We start from the raw sequence: 19,168 nt of genomic DNA on the forward strand, positions 1-19,168 counted from the left end.
CTTCAATGCCCACCATCTGCTTTGGGGATCTCCGCGAGGCTCTCTATTGATTGACCTCTTCCAAAAAGCGGATCTTGTTTGCCTCAACACTGGGAACCTACATTTTTGTCTACCTCCATGTCAAATTTCTCTCGTTTGGACGGTACTGTTCAGCTAGCTCGGCACTTTGAATGGTTCGCTCTTGCTGAAACACACTCTAGTGACCATTTTCCATGTACAGCCACAACTGCCATCTATGCGCCCAAGACACTGGAAATTTTCCCAAGCTGCTTGGACACGTTTCTCCTCTCTAGCGACATTCGATAACGTGTCACTTTCCTAGCATTGATGATCAGATCACCCCCCCCCCCCCCCCCCCCAGTTCCTTGGTGGAATGAGGCGTGCCGTGATGAGCAGAGATGTGCTCTTCGCGTTTTCCGCCACCAGCCTATGTTGGCCAACTGTATCCGCAATAAGCAGTTACGTGCCTGATGCCGTCGCATTATCTGCAATAGCAAGAAGGCAAGCTGGGACTTCTTTACCAGCTCCTTTAAAACCTTCACTCTTTCGTCAGTAGTTTGGAGTCAAAATTGACAGTTATCCGGCACGTCTAGTTTCTCCCCGATATTTGGGCTCACTGTCACACATGATATCTTAGTGGACCCAGTCATAATTTCTAACTCATTGGGTCGACACTTTGCTGAGATTTCGAGCTCTTCAAATTACATGCTAACCTTTCTTCTGAAGAAACGAGCAGTGGAAGTGCAACCTCTTGCTTTCTCCTCTCAGAATAGCGAAAGCTATAATACTGTTTTCTCTATGCGGGAACTCCAACATGCACTCTCTTCCTCTCGCTCTTCTGCTCCAGGACTGAGTGGCATCCACGTCTAAATGTTGCTGCATTTATCATACCGTAGTCTGCATTACCTCCTTCACCTTTATAATCGAAATTGGACCGACAGTACCTTTCTCAGAAGATGGCGGGAAGCTATCGTCATTCCTGTCCCAAAACCTGGAAAGGACAAACATCTCCCCTCTAGCTATCGCACCATATCTCTCACGAATAATGTATGTAAGGTTTTGGAGCATATGGTGAATTGCCGTTTAGTCTGGTGGCTGGAGTCACAAAACCTTTTAACACCTTCCCAATGCAGTTCCCGAAAGCATCATTCTACAGTTGATCATCTTGTTGATCTCTCCACTTATATCATGAACAATTTTCTCAGGAAACGCCACACGGTAGTAATATTTTTTGATTTGGAGAGAGCATACGATACCTGTTGGAGGACAGGCATCCTCCGCACACTGTTCTCTTGGGGCTTTCAAGGTCGGTTGCTCATTTTTATTCATGAATTTATGACAGAGCACACATTTAAGGTGCAAGTGAACACTACTCTCTCCCATACTATCTCCTACCAAGAAAACTGGGTTCCCAGGGCTCCGTGCTAAGTGTTGTACTGTTTGCCGTTGCCATAAATCCAATTATGGATTGTCTCCTTCCCAATGTCCCGGGCTCCCTCTTTGTCGATAATTTTGTGATCTCCTACAGCTCTCAACGGACCAGCCTTCTTGAACATCTTCAAGAATGTCCCTATTGCCTCCACTCATGGAGCATCAAAACTGGTTTCCACTTTTCTCCCATTAAGACTGTCTGTGTAAATTTTTGACGCCGTACAGAGTTTCCTCTAGGCCCTGTCAACCATCCAGTCATGGATGTCACTAAATTCTTGGGACTTATGTTTAACAGAAAACTGTGCTGGTCTTCCCACACTTCATATCTTTCGTCTTGCTGTCTGTGATCCCTCAACACCCTCTGTGTTCTGAGTGGTACCTTCTGGAGAGCGGACTGAGTGGTCCTCCTCCGCCTATATCACGCCTTAGTGCGCTCGAAATGGGACTATGGAAGCATAGTTTACTCCTCTGCATGGCTGTCTATTCTTCGGCGTCTCGGCTCTGTCCACCACCATGGACTGCATTTAGCATCTGGACCTTTTTACTCCAGCCCCGTGGAGAGCTTTTATGCTGAGACTGCTGAACCTCCACTGTCCAATCGGTGAGCTGTCCTTCTGAGTCTTTACGCTAATCATCTGTCTTCCATGCCTGCTCATCCGGCCCATGCCCTTATTTTCGATGCCTCCTTGGATTTAGGGTATGCAGGCCACCCTTCCTCTCAACTACCACAGGGAGTCCACTTCTGTCAACTGCTACGTTCTTTTTCCTTCCACTTTTTTAAAACTTTTTTGACAACTGGGGGCACAGCACCACCTTGGCTTTGCATCCGGAACTGCCTGATCTGTGACCTTTGTCAGCTTCCTAAGGATAGAACCCCCCCCCCCCCCCCCAGTTTATCATCAGGCATTTGCTGCTCTACGTGCACAAATGGAGCATGCCACATTTATTTATACTGATGGCTGAAAAACAACATTTGGTGTTGGGAGTGCCTATATTGTTGGCAACACCCCTAATAAATTTTGGCTTCCCGACCAGTGTTCAGTTTTTACTGTGGAGCTTTACGCTGTTCTCCAAGCTGTCCAATACATCTGTCACCATAACCGGCTACAGTATATTATATGCTCGGTTCGCTCAGCTCTCTCCTCAGCCTCCAAGCTCTTTATTCTGTCCACCCGCTGGTCCTCTGGATTCAGGGCTGCCTCCACTTGCTCCAGTTGTGGAGCGTCTCTGTGGCATTCCTCTGGATCCCAGAGCATATTGGTATCCGCGGAAACAAGGCAGCCGATGTAGTGGCCAAGGCTGCAGTCTCCTTCTTCGGCCCGCCGTTCACATGGTTCCCTTAGTCAATCAATAGAGCGTTTTATGTCATTGTGTTGCTCTTTTATGGCACACACATTGGTCTACACTTCCCAATAATAAATTAAGGGACGTGAAACCCCTTCCTTGTGCTTGGACCCCTTCCCCCCCGACCTTGTTGTCGGGAGGAGGTAATTTTAAATAGACTCTGGATAGGGCACTGTCTTTTTAGCCATCAACATATTTTAAGTGATGATCCTCCCCTGCCTTGTCCCCACTGCTCTCAACTGTGGACGGTGGGACACCTTTTACTTCAGTGCCCCTATTTTAATCTGCTACACACTTGTCTACAGCTGTCACCTGATATATCTTTCCTTTTAGCGGATGACACACGCTCAGTAGATCGCGTCCTCGAGTTTATCAGTGTCAGTGATATGACATCGGTCATTTGAAGCTCTTTTTTGGGGAAAACACTCTGCCCCCCTTTCAATGGTAGTTTTTTAAGATTTCCTTCTATTTTTAGTTTTCCTCCTTTTTTTAGTTTTGCTCCCATTGCTGCTGATTTCCCATTTGGTTTTTTACCCTTCCTTAAGCTACAGAATGGGCGCTTATGACTGTAACAGTTTTGCACTCTAAAACTATAACAAAAAAAAGTGGTTTGAGGAGCATTACAGTACACTCACATAGATATTTCAGCTACCAATGTAATTCCTATGGAACCCATCTGGTTTGCTGTGCCATCTCCGCATATGCAAATCAGTGGCTTGTTATTTACACAATTTTGGCTCATCAGTGTACATGCCCATTCAATAGAGCTATTCCATGTCAGCCTAGTGTGATATTTGTTTTATTGATATGTGTTAATTGGGACAGTAAAATACAAAGAATAAACCGCACCCCAGCAGTGATTCAGTACAGCTCGGTGTTTGGTGGCAGCAGTGAGCATGGGCTAGTACACTGCTGTCCCTTCTGCAGTACTGGTTATTCTTTTGAGTTTTACTGATACTATTAATAGATATCAATAAAATAAATATCACATTAGACTAATCTGAAACCAATAAATCAAATGGGCAGGTATAATTCTGATTTAAAAACCATTTTGTTTGTAACTGGAAACAAACCTACACTTTTCATCAACAGACATTGCTTGAGAGACTTGATGAGGACTATTTGTTTGGGCTCACTTCACCTACACAATGCAAAAACGAGATTGCAAATATCTGCTGAAACACCAGAGAAAATCCGCCTGATGACTATCAGGAGAGACACCCTGTGTATGAAATACTTTCTCACACGGTCATCTCATTCCATGACCATATCTAGAGATCATAAACAGTAACATATAAAATCTCATCACAGTACTTGGACTGGACAATTCTGAGTATCATCACTTAATATTAAGTACTTACTTCTCTCCCATCCTGCCTTTACGTGTCTCTCTCGACCTAAAGGTCTGGATGGGTTAGTTTCACTATTAATTCCTCTTCAGTCTCAAGCTTCCTCTTTTGGGAGACAAAGGAACCTCTAATGCACACATTCACTCAAGCATGCACACCACGTGCACACATGGGCGCTTATCTCCCGCCGCTCTGGATAGAATGCAATGGTGTCGTATTGAATGCAAGCAGCAATCAGAAGTGGAGCTTGGAAGAGGGAGGGGATAGAGGTGGGGCAGTAGGAGTCAGCACTGCCTGGCAGAGCATGCACGGATTATAGTGCAGCGTGGCAAGGCTGCCAAGTGCTGCATCGTGAGGCTGTGGGGAAGGGAGGGTTGGAAGCAGGGAGCAGAAAATGAAAGGGGAGGAGAAGGAGAAAAGGACCAGTGGCTGCATTGGCAGAGAGGTTTGCACACTGAGGGTCAGGGGATGTGAACTAGGAGGAGATGTAGAACAGAGGGGCGGAAACTATTATCTTACCCTATCATAGCCTGGGCTACCTGTGATAGTAGCCACATCATCCACCAGCTCTGCTGCAGTCATTGCACAGCTTTTTATATTGATATGGCTACCAACCAGCTGTCCACCAGGATGAATGTCCACTGCCAAACTGTGGCCAAGTGCAAAGTGGACCATCCTGTGGCACAACATGCAGCTTAACACAACACATTTGATTTCAATGGCCGATTTACAAGCATTAGATCCTTCCCTACACCACCAGCTTCTCTGAAATGCACAAATAGGGGTAATTCTTACAACACATTCTCTGCTCCCAAAATTATTCCAGCCTCAACCTGTGGTAGTCTACAGTTCCCACACCATCCACCCAATAATTTCTGCCCCCTGTCCTACACCTCGTACCAGTTAATCTCCCTGACCTTCAGTGTGCATCGCTTTCTGCCAATGCACGCACCGGTCCTTTTCCCCCTCTCCTTTTCCACTACCCACTTCTCATCCTGCCTCCCCCACAGTCTGTGCTTGGCAACCTTGCCCTGCAACAATCTAAGTCTTTTCTGAAGAAGGCTCTGGCCAAAAGCGTAACAGTCTTTTCATTGTGCCCATCTGCAGCTCAACATGTCATCTTTATGAACATCTAATATTATACACTTACAATTGACTTTGTAGCTAACATGAACTAGAAAAAAATTTGTTGTGTTTGTATTTAATATCTGATACAGTTTGTGTGGATCTTATTTACTACACTTTGCTTGTAGTTCATAGCCTATTTCAAGCCTTTAAAAGTTTCATGTTTGTGTTGTTGTTGGAGGATATAGATGAAAGTGAAACCAGATGCTGTTGCATAGTCTACTCTTCCTTAAAGTGGCAGTGAAGATCATGTCCTCCTGCATTTCAATGTAACATAGTCAAAAGTGTCTTACACCAACACATCATACAATGAGGTGACGAAAGTTATGGGGCAGTGATAGGCACATATACAGATGGCAGTAGTATTGCTTACACAAGGTATTACAGGGTATTGCTTTTGAGGAACCATCATTTGTACTAAGGTGATTCATTTGCAAAGGTTTCTGACAAGATTATTACCTCTCCCTATGGATACTGCAGTGGCCGACACCTTCATTTAATGACAGAGCAGCACCTTATGTGTAGAGTTGTCAGTGCTAACAGACAAGAAGCACAGAGTGAAATGAAGTAACAGCAGAAATTAAAGTGGGACATATGACGAATGAATCCGTAAGACAGTGCAGCAAAGTTTGGCGTTAATGGGCTATCAGATAGCTGATGCAAGTGCCTTTGCTAACAGCACACCACCACCTGCAATGCCTCTCCTGGACTCATGACCATATTGATTGGACCTGGGACAACTGGTGACTCATCTCACCTGGCCAGGTCAGATGAGTTCATATTTCAGTTGTTAAGAGCTGACTTTAGGGGTTGAGCGCCACGGTGCAGATCTCACAAAGCCATGGGCCCAAGTTATCAACACTGTGCAAGCTAGTGGTACTCCATAATGGTGTGAGCTGCATTTACATGGACTGAACTGGGTCCTCTGGTCCAACTGAAATGATAATTGACTGGACATGGTTATGTTTGGCTATTTGGAGACTATTTGCAGCCATTCATTGACATAATGTACCCTAACAATATGGACTTTTTACGGATGGTAATGCACCATGTCACTGGGCCACAATTGTTTGTAAGTAGTCTGAAGAATATTCTGGACAATTCGAATGAATGACCTGGCCACCTGGATCACCCAACATAAATCCCATCAAACATTTAAGGGGCATAACCAAGAGGTCAGTTCATGCACAAAATCCTACCCCAGTAACGTTTTTGCAACTGTGGACAGCTATAGTGGCAGCATGGCTCAATATTTCTACACAGGACTTCCTACAATTTGCTGAGTGCATGCCATGCTTAGTTGCTGCACTAAGGCAGGCAAAAGAAGGTCCAACATGATATTAGGAGGTATCCCATGACACCTCAGTGTACACTGGGGGGGGGGGGGGGGGGGGGGGGGGAAATTTGAAATGTCACCAAAAGTACTCTCATGCAGTCTGATAATACACAATCAAATTCCTCCACCTTTCCTCTTAATGCTAGTGAAATTCTGATAGTATAATTTCTTTCACCATAAAGTAGGGCTGAGGTATTTACACTAGCATACAGTGAAGACTCTTGCCATGAGCATGTGTGGTACAAAGCAATTTTGATTTTCTTTTTAATTTTAATAAAATTCCGTGGCAACAAATACTTTGATGTGGAAAAAGTGCTCTCATTGTATGTGCCATCATTACCAAGAGAAGCAATTTGAGTGTAGAAGATATCAGCCTGATCTGCCTGACACTATTGCTCTTTTTCTTGAACATCATGAGGATGATGAATGCTGCTCATTAGCACCCTTTTCACTAAAACCTTATGTTATAATTATATTATATTTTGGCCTTCATTCTTCATGTAATCTATGCAAGATCCTCAGTCAAATATTTTAATTTTATTTATAAATGGGAAATTCACTCACAAAGCTGAGGCAGACCTTATGACCAGTACTTACCTTCAGGAGGCAAAATTTCAGTTCTGCCGACAGAGACATATGAATTAAACAACGGAAAATCCTTTTCACATTATCTATATTATTACATGGCTAACCTGGTCATGGTTCACAGTGTACAGTTCCAGTTGCATGTTGCCTATCTATAAGCTTCCAGGGACAACAGAAATTTTATTTTCAATATTTCACATAACTACTGACTGTATTTAAAAATTTAAAATGCTTTCATATTCCACTCACTAAGAACTATAATCTTACGTTCACATTTTAAAACAGTTAGGAACTGTGTATATGTACTGAGGCCACATAACACACTTGAGAACAAGAGCACTTAGCAACTCCGAGCAAACTTTATACATAATTTCAAACCTTTATAAAACTTTTTCTCACTGACACCCCCCACAATATGATGAAAAGGAAAAAGTTTATTGCTTACTACATTTTCACTGTTCGTGCAGTAAAACTTCAACATAGGGCATGAGGTTTTAATTTATTACTTATTTGCTAATAACTCAACCTATAACACATTTTTCAGACAGTATCCACATATACCATTGAATTTATCTGCAAAATTACATCATTATGTGACATATTGTTCAGAAGATACATCATCATAAATACTGAGATGCATGAAAAACTAGCTTCCATTTAAAATGGAGCGCAAATTTAGCAGATTGTACTCATCCATTTTTTGACAATGAGAACACTTAGACTTCCAGCACACCTTAAGCATAGTTTCAAACTTTTACTAAACTTTTTCTAACATGCTTAATGTCAAACATTTAACACACTAACTCATTTGTAAAGAAGTCAGGCATCTGAAGCTGTTTTGTACTTGAGGGTTTAGTTCTTTAAAAAATAGGTGGTTAAATGGTCGTACTACCCTAGCAAATGGTTCAAATGGCTCTGAGCACTATGGGACTTAGCATTTGAGGTCATCAGTCCCCTAGAACTTAGAACTACTTAAACCTAACTAACCTAAGGACATCACACACATCCATGCCCGAGGCAGGATTCAAACCTGCGACTGTAGCGGTCGCGCGGTTCCAGACTGAAGCGCCTAGAACCACTCGGCCACTCCGGCCGGCCTACCCTAGCATTCAGAACTTTGTTTCCGCTGTAGTCCTCACATATGTGCCCCTCTCACATATCCTTTTTAACCTCCCCCACTTATCCTTCTCTCCTCCCTGAGGAGATAAGCAAGGAAAGTGGAAATTGTTAGCCATGATCTATTATAAAAAACCACCCAATCATTCTCCTGGACCTGCCTTTTCTTGAGCAGGTTTCATAGTCACGTAGACCTTTTTGAAGGACAGCATTTTTGTCTTCGCGTGTCTTTTTATTTTCAATTGGCACAGTTGAAAATTTGATCTTATGGTCATTTTCATACGTAAGACTTCATGCTGCTTATGTATATTTCAAAAATTTAAAAAGTGCCTAGCATATATGATTAATTCATACCATAGTCATATACAATTTAAGATGTGTGTACAGTGGCAAACTTAATGCACTCATATATTAACACATCATTTAACACAATGTTATGTAGGGAATAGGAATAGTGTACTAGGAGCCTTGAGTTTGGGTTTGAAAATTTGAGTTTTGTCACTAATAGGCTACACCTCTTGTAAATTTTTATTAAAAATATATGTTGCAGGATTTTTATTTTAAAACTCATAACATTCCTTGTGTTTATTAAATGGATGCTATTGGTCCTTCTAAAGAAGTTCAAGTAGGTACCCACAAATCTCCTAACCAAATTTATGTATTACTGTGTCAGTGTAGGAATACAAGCAATATGCTGTGACACACACACACACACACACACACACACACACACGCACACTCAATCACTCCCTTGCTTATCTACTAATGGTAGCAATTACCAGAAGTATCACTGTGGAAGGGAGTAGAAATAGACCTATATGTTTACTCCACAAGTTACCATATAGAGTGTAACAAGGCGTATTCATATGGTTACAGCAAAAATAAATGCATGAAAAATTAGCAAAAATGCTTCCAAAATTTCTGTTGTTTGTGTTCTCTTTGCAGCTTCCCCCCCCCCCCCTTTTTTTTTTTTTTTTTTTTTTTTTTAGTCAAAAGTAGAAATACAAATTGTAGTCCACAATTTCAGTGACTAATACAAATCCTCTATTTTTCAGACTGGACCATATGAATATCTGAAAGCCAGATGCGCAAAGCCCCCAAATCATCGGTATTATCTTCCTGAGACAACTAACTTCAGTTATGGGTGGCAAAGCGACGAACTCTATGCACGTGTGTACAACCCACCTTACGGGCGCAGCACACAAAGTACTCAACAACTATATCGAAGGCAGGGAGTCAAACCCGATTCTCCATCGATCAGACCAGCTTTTATCTTCGTACCTCTTGAAAAACATTACATTTAGAATTGGTGTAAGACATGAAGGAACACTGTCTAACCTCTTCTCAATTATCAAATTGTAGTTCAAAGGTCAACACTACAAAGAATGTAGACGAGGAAAAAAATTTATTGTGAAGGAATATTACGACGACAAGGAAAATATTATTTAAATTAAACAGGGCGTTTAGGCATTGTATGTTTTACTAACTTTTCAATGAGTACAATAAATAAAGAGATGATCACACATATTACGACGACAATCACAAGTTACAATAATGTCTTTGACATCAAAGGATTGGCAGAAAATAATGACAAATAATACTGTTCGCTACACTGTTTGCTTTTCTTGACAATGTCTGTCACATACATTCCTTTAGCAGAAATGCAAAAATGATTTTCTGGTCCTTTAAACACCATATTATCACAGTTTGTTACATAACAAAGAGAATATGTCTTTCCAAGGATACCTTGCATACAATCATCTTTTTTAAAAAATACATCTTACATTAGGAACAAAGAAATTCAGATCTAAGGACACATCAAATAATTACAGGTATAAAGACAATAATGATGCATGTATAGTACAATGATTTGAGAGATGGTAAATGACAGAGAACATGAAATGAGAAAAATTGTTCATACCTCACAACTGAATTACAATAGTCAACTATCACATTATTGTCCTCCCTCACTCATTCAGCCACAGAATTGAAAAATTGTACTTGGAGCCACAATTATGTCAAAATCAATGATTGTTGTCACCAAGCACTACAAGGCAGAGTACACAAAGGGAGCTAAAAGCCTGCATAACTGGTTTGCTTATGAATAAATTGTATACTCCACACTATTGTCTTAGATTAATTTTACATTTAGTTCATGTTAGTCTTGCATAAAGCAACTGTAGATGAAGTACAAACAAATGAAAGAAGGCACAGGAGAAATAAGTTGCTAATACACAAAACAAAAATTGAACAAATTTTTTTTTTTTTTTTTTTTTTTTTAATTTCCAAGTTTGATTAACACAGTGACTGCCACAAGGCTGCCACAGCAGTGTCACCTGCTGTGGCCAGCGCGAACACAGCAGTCAGTGTGTTAATTATCTCCATACTTTCTTTTTGTTCACATAAAAAGAGAAAATGTGCATTACAACTCTTTAAGCATTTTCATATTTATAATGTTATGATACAGCACAGTTTTATTATACCCAATCACAATGAACTTGAAGCTCACAGATTCCATACAATTTCAAATGTCAACTAAAATAATAAACGCACGCCCTAATTCGAAATCTGGTAATAACTTGCAAATTTAAGTAATTGGGGAAATTACAATTATTCGGTGTGAATCTCAAATCTTCATCTATCAACCATTAATAATAATGTTACAAATTTAGATCTCTTATATTGGATGCAACCTGGGGACTTCATCTCACAAAAACATTTTACAAGAAACCCAGCCTTGGGCTCCAGTGCAAACAGGTTAGTGGCTCTTAATGCAGAAGCTGTTACATATTATCACAATGTCAAATGGAAGATAAGATTGGTCTTTCACCTTAAAAAATAGATCAGTCAGCGAGTAAATCCTAAAAATCAAACTTGAGATAGTCTACAATCTTAGTATTAACATGATCAGTGTCTAGTACTCAGGTCCTGAAGCAAATATTTCCACTTATGCAAGGAGGAGGAATTTCCAAAATATTACCCCAGCTTGTATGCAACCCATCATCCCCTTTCATAACACTGGTTCTTCGGGAAGCCCACACAACCATGTTATAAGGGTGAGCCAGGGAGCATCCAGGCAACCGTATACTGCAATGTGAGATTTAGGTCTAAACAATACATTTTCTTCTCCCTGTTCAGAATGGGTAATCTGAAACAGTTGAATCTTGGCACTACTCAAAATATCACTCACAAGATGCCAGAAACTAGATGCATAGATAGGCAAGTATCTGAAATACAATGCTTCATTGTCAAATATAAGGCAATGGTTTCCATCATCAAATATTTTTCCGCCAAACAGCAGACTGTCCCCACTACACTTCCAATGCATAAAAAAGATCTTTATAGCACAGTGTATGTAGACATATCACAGAAGAAACCACCAGAAACTTCATGTTAATGCCCAACTGGACACACAAAAATATGCACACAATGAGGTCAAGTAAAAACTGCACAATGCTTAACCCGGTAAAGAAGTTAATGGAATTTCGACACATACCAAAAAAGTAGACAGACAACTGCCTCCTGGGAGAATTTCAAATAAAGCTTATCATTACTTTGAGGTAGTTCCAAAAAGAGAGATGCAGAAGATAGGGGTGCAAAGATGTACCACTCTAGATTCAGATTATTCTCTCTCTAAAATCAAATTGAAGTTCCTACCCACAGATACAAAGATGCTCAAACGTCTCCATGTCTTAAACCTGATATAGGAATACTGAAGAAACATAGATGTTAACATGTTCACTGTGGCTGACAGTTATAAGTGTCCACGTGAGCCACTAGTTCACTGTGGCTAACACTTCTAAATGTATCCATGAACAACAAGCCAGTGCAGCAGACGTTTATAAGCTTATAAGTCCAAAGGTGTAGTCTAAGATTTTACCTGCAGTTTGAGTTCTTGCGCATAGTTGTTTGTGACGTACATTGTTTGAAATGATGGCTAAACAACCTACACTGGGACCTTCTACTGTTAAAAGAGTGGGCAGGAAAAAAAATAGTGATAATCAGATACTGATTGCAGTAGGAAATGTAGTGATTATGAGTTCCAAGATAATGATTCGCAGGAAGATGGATGGAATCTCAAGAACACAGAAACTTGCCATAGTGACAATAGTGTGGAAGCAGAACTTTCACATACACTTAGTACAGATTAAGAAGGCATGGAGAATGATGGTGATGAAATTGATGATGATTAAGAACCGACACTGGCAGAAGTAAATAAATCAGCTACAGTATCATCTGTTTACATATCAAGAATATTTATTTACTTGTCTTATTGAGAATACACCAATAGATTTCTTTAAGGTACTACTTGTAATAACATACTTCAGTTTTGCATTTGATGAACCAAATAATAACACTGTGAATACATTTTAGAGTGAAACTATGAGGAATGGGTCTACAATTTGTAACTGGAAACCCATAATTATAGAAAAAATACTTTCTTCTTGTGAATTACGTTACATGTGGCTAATGTGAAATCTGTCTGATCACAAGACGACCGGAACAAAGATGCTCTGTTTCAAAACAGGGGAATAGTGAAGAGTATGTGTAGAAACAGATATATGATCAACTTAAACTCAATGCATTTTGCTAAAAATCTAAAGCCAGGAACCCAGAACAGATGATCAATAATACAAAGTACAACCTATACTACATTACTTTAACAACAGAATGTGTCAAGTGTGTTACCCTGGAAGAGAAATATTTTTAAATGAATCTGTGTTCTTTTGGGGAAAGACTGTCATTCAGACAATATATCCAAAACAAAAGGCATATGCACAATGTGTGATGATTTGAAAATGGCGTGACAAATAAGTTGTTATTTCCGCAGAATTCTTCAATACAGTGGAGTAAGTGCCAAATTCATCCCAGCAAATAATTTCATAACTACAGCCAGCTACCAAATATAATCAGAATATGTATGACACTGAAGCAAGGACTAGATACTGTTATATTATTTATGTGAATGGAAGATCTTCCATCGGTCTAAAAAACTATTCCTTCATATAACTGACACTCTACTTTTTGATTTATATATTCTGTACAATAACTACTTGGGGAGTAAACTGACACTATATGAAAATGGAATAAAAATAATAAAGGGACCACTTTTCCAATGGAAATTCCAAGAAATATGAGACAAACAGACCTCATAAGAAAACTCACTGTACAAAAGCAGAAACTAACTGATGGGAAAAGGGAAGTCATAACAAATAGATGTAAAACCTGTACCAAACTGGGCCAGTGTACTGACATAACATGTAAGTGCAGAGAATGTCCAGATAATCCTGGATTCTCTTTGAACTGTTGTGTGAAGGCACATAATTAATGAACATTTTGTTTTATAATAAGAAGTCTTAACATTTTCTTCTTCGTCTTCTTAATCTTCTTCCTCTTCAACTGCCTTACCCTTCCAAGAGCCAAGGCCAGAGGGAAGTATAATTTTTGAATTTCTTTTCACCTATCATTTTGCAATTGTTTCAATGTTTCTGGAAGATAATGTTTATACTTTCACAAATATGTTCATTCATTGTTTAACTTGTAAATTGATTGCATTGGCAAAATACATCAAGAGGTACTGACAAAACTGATAGATAGAAAGCAGTGATGGTTTTGCATTTGTCACTATTACTTAAGTACAAAACATGAACGTCAAGATTTTGCTTGCACATGCTTACCGCATGTTTTAGTGGCTTATACTGATCCCTGCAGCAAATGTGTTAAGAAAACTGAAGTACCAATACAAATAAGCTGCTTAAATTTGAGGGATGATTTAGTCAAAAGTTGCCAGTAAAAAAGACCATACATCACGCAACAAAAAGATACATGCATCATTAAAGACAGCGTGACAACAAGCAACTACTGAAACAGAGCGAGGAGCCTGGGAAAGATGGAGCTCAGAGAATATTCAGACAAATAGGCATACTTCCATATGGTAGTGCTAATTTACAAACATGACCATACAACAACAGGAAAGCCAGTGCATCCATAAGCAGCAGACATAGTTGGGTGAATACTTTCAGAGGAACGTGATCTGATTTTCCATCAAACCTTCAAATGGATCTCCACCCAATGCATGCCACTCAGCCTTTGACTTTAGATAATTCGATGGTAATATAATCTTTGGGGATAACAGAAGTATTCTGGAAAGAACCTTCATCAGGAATTCCCTGAAACTTCTTGTACCTATGAGGATAACCCTGACATGAAGTACTGCACTAGAATCATACGTGTGTACAGAAAGCTCACTGGTATGTCACCAGTAAAAAATTTCTAAGTTCTTATTCAACAAAACTGAATGACAACTGTACCAACAACTAGGATGATATGAGGTGAAACATATTTCCAGAGGGGAGAAAGTATCACACCATCAACAAAGCTTCCAATAAACTACAACTAGAATCAGTCAAAATTATGCTAATCCACAGGTTCAAAACATATAAAGTATTTAAGGCATCACACAGAGAGGGTATGAGTTGACTCAATGCATCCTCTATATGCTTAGTAGCAATCTATCATTTCCATATAGTTGTTACTCTTATCAGTTGCAATGCTGAACAGAAAGAACAGAGAAGAAAATTAAAGTCTGAGAGGGGAACACAGGAAGACCTGGGAGAATACACAAAACAACAAAACCTGCAGCTCTACAGTTACACTGAAAATTTGAAGGATTAGATCATATAAAGAGCTACTGGATTCTAGACACACCTCAAGGATGGATACTACAACATTTACCAAATGATTTCTCACCTTCTAGAAAAACAAAAAGATCAAAGAGCATGGGATGACAGTGCTGAAATTGGGCATAACAGGGACTAAAAATTTTTCAGAAGTGTACTGAATCGAAAAAGGTTCAAGGAAAAATTATCCCGTAAGAAAAAAGCACATTATACATCCAGAGAAATATATGCTCTCTGAGCAAATATCAAGGTTCAATGCAAGCGAAAAGTTGAATGTCACTGGTCCTCAGTGGTCTATGCTAAATAACAAATAAGCAAAAATACACCTCCCTTCCACAATGAATTCTCAAGGGTTTTCTCTGTCATCTACATGGGAATCTTTCTTATAGACTTTCTTTCCTACATCTGCAATGGCGGACATCTGTTTCAAGACACGTAGATTTCAGATGTCTCACAATCAACAAAGGCCCACCAAGATTGCACAGGACAAATTGATTGCCAAAAGAATGAACCTGGGAACAATTCTCATCACCGTAACTGACACAACAGAACACTCAAATTGAAAAGACACACTAGGAATGGAAGGAGGTGGGAGATGTGGGATGGCGAGAGTGTGATGGAGAGAGGTAGAGGAAGTGTGAGATAAATGTAGGAGGAAAGAACAGAGAAAGAAAAAGGACTGGGAGAGAAAGATTAAGAGGAGTAGTGAGGATGAGTGAGACAGAGAGAAATAAGGAGGGCACTAGAGAGGGGCAAAGCAAGAGGTAGGAAGGGGCAGAGAGTGAAGGAATAGCAAGACAAATGAACAGGAGAATGGAGGGAAGAGGAAGGGGAGAGAGGGGTGTTGGGGAGAGGGCCATGGGCAGATGAACAGGGGGAGGGGGAGGGCAGAGGGCAAAGGAAGTGGAGAAAGGGAAGGGAGTGGAGAGAGGTAGAGGGCAGGGAGAATGAGAGGTGAGAGTAGAGAGGTAGAGGGGAGAGAATGAGGGGTGGTAATGAGGGAGAATGAGGGGTGGGAGTGGAGAGGTAATGAGGGAGAATGAGGCGTGGGAGTGGAGAGAGGGAAGAATGTGGGGTGGGGGTGGAGAGAGGTAGAGCATGAGGAGGAGGATGAGGGGTGGAAGGGGAGAGAGGTAGAGGGAGAGGACAAGGGCACGAAGTGGAGAGAGGCAGAAGGGGAGAATGATAACGTAGGAATCGGGAGAGGTGGAGGAGGAGAATGAGGAGAGGGAGAAGAAAATGATTTGAGAGCAGACATGGAAGCATTTTTAATCTTCAGCTATTTTTCAGAATGAAATGCATTAAAATTCTTCTGTAAGCTGAGTGGGAGAGGGAACTCGTGCTATCAGTCATTCTTATAACCAAGAACTAATAAGTTGTTCTGGGTCATGATTAATAATACATATTGTGTTTTACAGTACATTCAGTGCTGCAGATCACCTTGTCAATAACAGGAGAAGTTATGGAGGGAGCAATAAAAAGGAGGTTACCAAAGGTCTGATTATCTTAACCAGCCATTATCTATTTTATAGGAGTATTTTATACATATTTTACTACTACTTTTGACTGTTATAAAATTTATAAGCCTAACTTACACATACAGGAAGTGATGAAGGAAACAAACACCAATATTTAAAAAAAAATCTAAATGAAACACACAAGATCTATAAAAAAAATCCCCTTTAGTAGTTCACCTGCTGGTATACTTTTTTATACATCAACTTTTTTCTTTGTTTTTCAACTGATAAGCAGCAGATGACTCTGCCCATGTTGTTACTCTATGTCACTTGTTTCTAACAAACTACACCAGTTACCGATAATTAGTTACATCCAAAAATACAAATCACACAGCAGTTTCTGCATGTTCTAACAGTCAGTAACAGCCATGTTAGTGAAAAAAACCACATTCTTGTCACCTTCTACAAATACCCAAAATGTACATACACTACCACACCAAAGTTACAAATCAAGAGACATGCAGCAGACAAAAAAGACATGAGATGCAAATGTTCGAAAGAGAAGTCATATACTGAACAACAAAACTTCATGGGTACATACATAATCAAATATTAGCTGCACAAAGATAAATCAAACACCATGTGTGGGAAGAAATTTGGTACAGATACATGGCTTGTTTTCTATGTGCAGAGCCATAAATAATGCTCATTGCCACTAATCTCACTTTGATGTGGAACAAAGAGAGAGAGAGAGAGAGAGAGAGAGAGAGAGAGAGAGAGAGGTGATGAAAAAAAAATATTCTCTACTTGGGTTTGGTGTTTCTTGCTCCACCCTCTATGTATGAGTAAAATGGTGAAGATCATTTATATAATTTTTGTTGCAAAAATATTCTCTCAGTGACAATTCACAAGCAACATTTTAACAATAATGCACAGATTCCTGCAGACTTATGGACTCGTAGGAGAAAATGACTCCACCGACTCATATGGGGAAAAATGTGGCATGAATTGATGATGAAAGTGTTCTTTATTGTTCCATCATCAGTGTGTCTCATAAAAACTGACTATCTGAAAATAACCATTGAAATTCATTGGACTGGCAGCTTTTTTATCTTACGCAAAACTTTAAGGAAAGGTTTATGCAAACAGTACAGTCTTTTTGTGATTTTCCCAACATCTCAACATCTCGTTTGAAAAATTCCTACTTTTGTCTGAAAGATTTCACAGGCAAGCATCTTTTGTTTCCGTAACAGTTCATAACAGATATTTCTCACTCTGTCAGTAGCATAATATTTGTGGTATACTTCCATGAGGCAGGTTTTTAAAGTAAGTACCATTTGAAATTCCACTGCAGCAGCAACTGCAGCTGGCATTTGTTGCATGCGCACTCTATGCCACACTCAGTTGGCAAGTCACAGATGCCACTACAGTCATTTTGAGTGTTTATGTTTATTAGTGAGTATTTGAAATGCCTCCTCTGGTTGAGAATTCCACCAACTGTGAATACATGCTGTGATTTGTGTTCTTAGTGCTAAATGGGGTGAAATTGTCACATCAGTGTATGGGGAAAGCAATATGAGTGATGGGACAGAATGGAAATGGGTGAGAGCTTTTAAAAATGCCCCTACAAACATACATGATGAGGAATGAAGTGGGCAATCTTCACTCATTACTGACAATTTTTTACAGAAAGTTAATGAAAAAGTGAGAGATAACAGATGCTTTATAATTTTGACATGATGTGATGAGTTTCCTCAAGTGTCAAGAAGTGTGCTTTATGCAACTGTTACTGAATGTTTAAATTATCAAAAAATTATGCTCACGTTATGTACAGAAAATGCTAACTGAGGGGCACAAAAGCAAACATTTAGCCATTTCTTTGACTTTCCTAGAGTGGTATGGTGAAGAAGGTGTCAAGCTTTTAAGTCAAAGTGTCACAGATGACAAACAAGGGTGGCTTATGTTACACCTGACTCAAAGCAGCAATCCATGGATTGGCAGCATTCAACATCAACCAAGAAAGTGAAGTTCAAACAAACAATTTTATCCTAGAAAATCATATGTACCATTTTTTTGGGCTGTTTGCTCCGTTGTGACACTATAAATTCTAAAACTTATTGTGAGACCTTAAAAAAACTGTACCATGTAATCTAAAACAAATAGAATGGTATGCTGAGTAAGGGGATTGTTTTGCTTTATGACAACACCCGTTCACCTGTGGCCAATGAAACTCATGAGCTGATCAGATCATTTGGCTGGGAACAACTTGATCATCCTCCATACAGTCCTGATCTAGACCTCTGTGACTATCATGTGTTCCTACATTTACAGAGGCATCTGAGTGGTCATCACCATGACAACAATGAAGGTATCCAAAACCTGGGTATATGATATGGTAAGTACCTTAATGTAGGTGGGAATCATGTAGAAAAGTGGATTAAAATACAGGCTTTCATGTAAAAACAAAATTGCTAAGAAATGTATATTTGTTTCGTTTTTGTTTCAAAACAGTACTTAAAAAAAACATACCTCATATTTTGTACCATTGAAATATTCTGTCAATGAGGAAGCAATGGTACACTGGTGTCCACTGTCTGCCATCAACTTTCTGTTGAAGGCATGGAAAATTATCTGTCAAATATCTTACTTGCCTGTGTCACACACACTCTTATGCCTATGGCCTTATTCTAGAGACAATTTTACAATTGTTTTGTAGGACATGACAAAATTATATTAAAAGAGGCA

At 39.7% G+C, this 19,168-nt stretch overlaps 1 protein-coding gene across 1 annotated transcript in view; it reads left to right on the forward strand.

The window, feature by feature from the left end:
* Window positions 1–10,402, forward strand: part of LOC126480854 (protein ATP6V1FNB-like) — a 58,996-nt gene extending 48,594 nt beyond the window's left edge. Inside the window, exon 3 of the mRNA XM_050104217.1 lies at window positions 9,342–10,402. Coding sequence (XP_049960174.1) covers window positions 9,342–9,590 — 249 coding nt within the window. The 3' untranslated portion in view covers window positions 9,591–10,402. The remainder of the gene's footprint in view (window positions 1–9,341) is intronic.
* The last annotated feature ends 8,766 nt before the right edge of the window (window positions 10,403–19,168 follow it).

Source organism: Schistocerca serialis, chromosome 5, assembly GCF_023864345.2.
Source record: "Schistocerca serialis cubense isolate TAMUIC-IGC-003099 chromosome 5, iqSchSeri2.2, whole genome shotgun sequence".
Taxonomy (NCBI): domain Eukaryota; kingdom Metazoa; phylum Arthropoda; class Insecta; order Orthoptera; family Acrididae; genus Schistocerca; species Schistocerca serialis.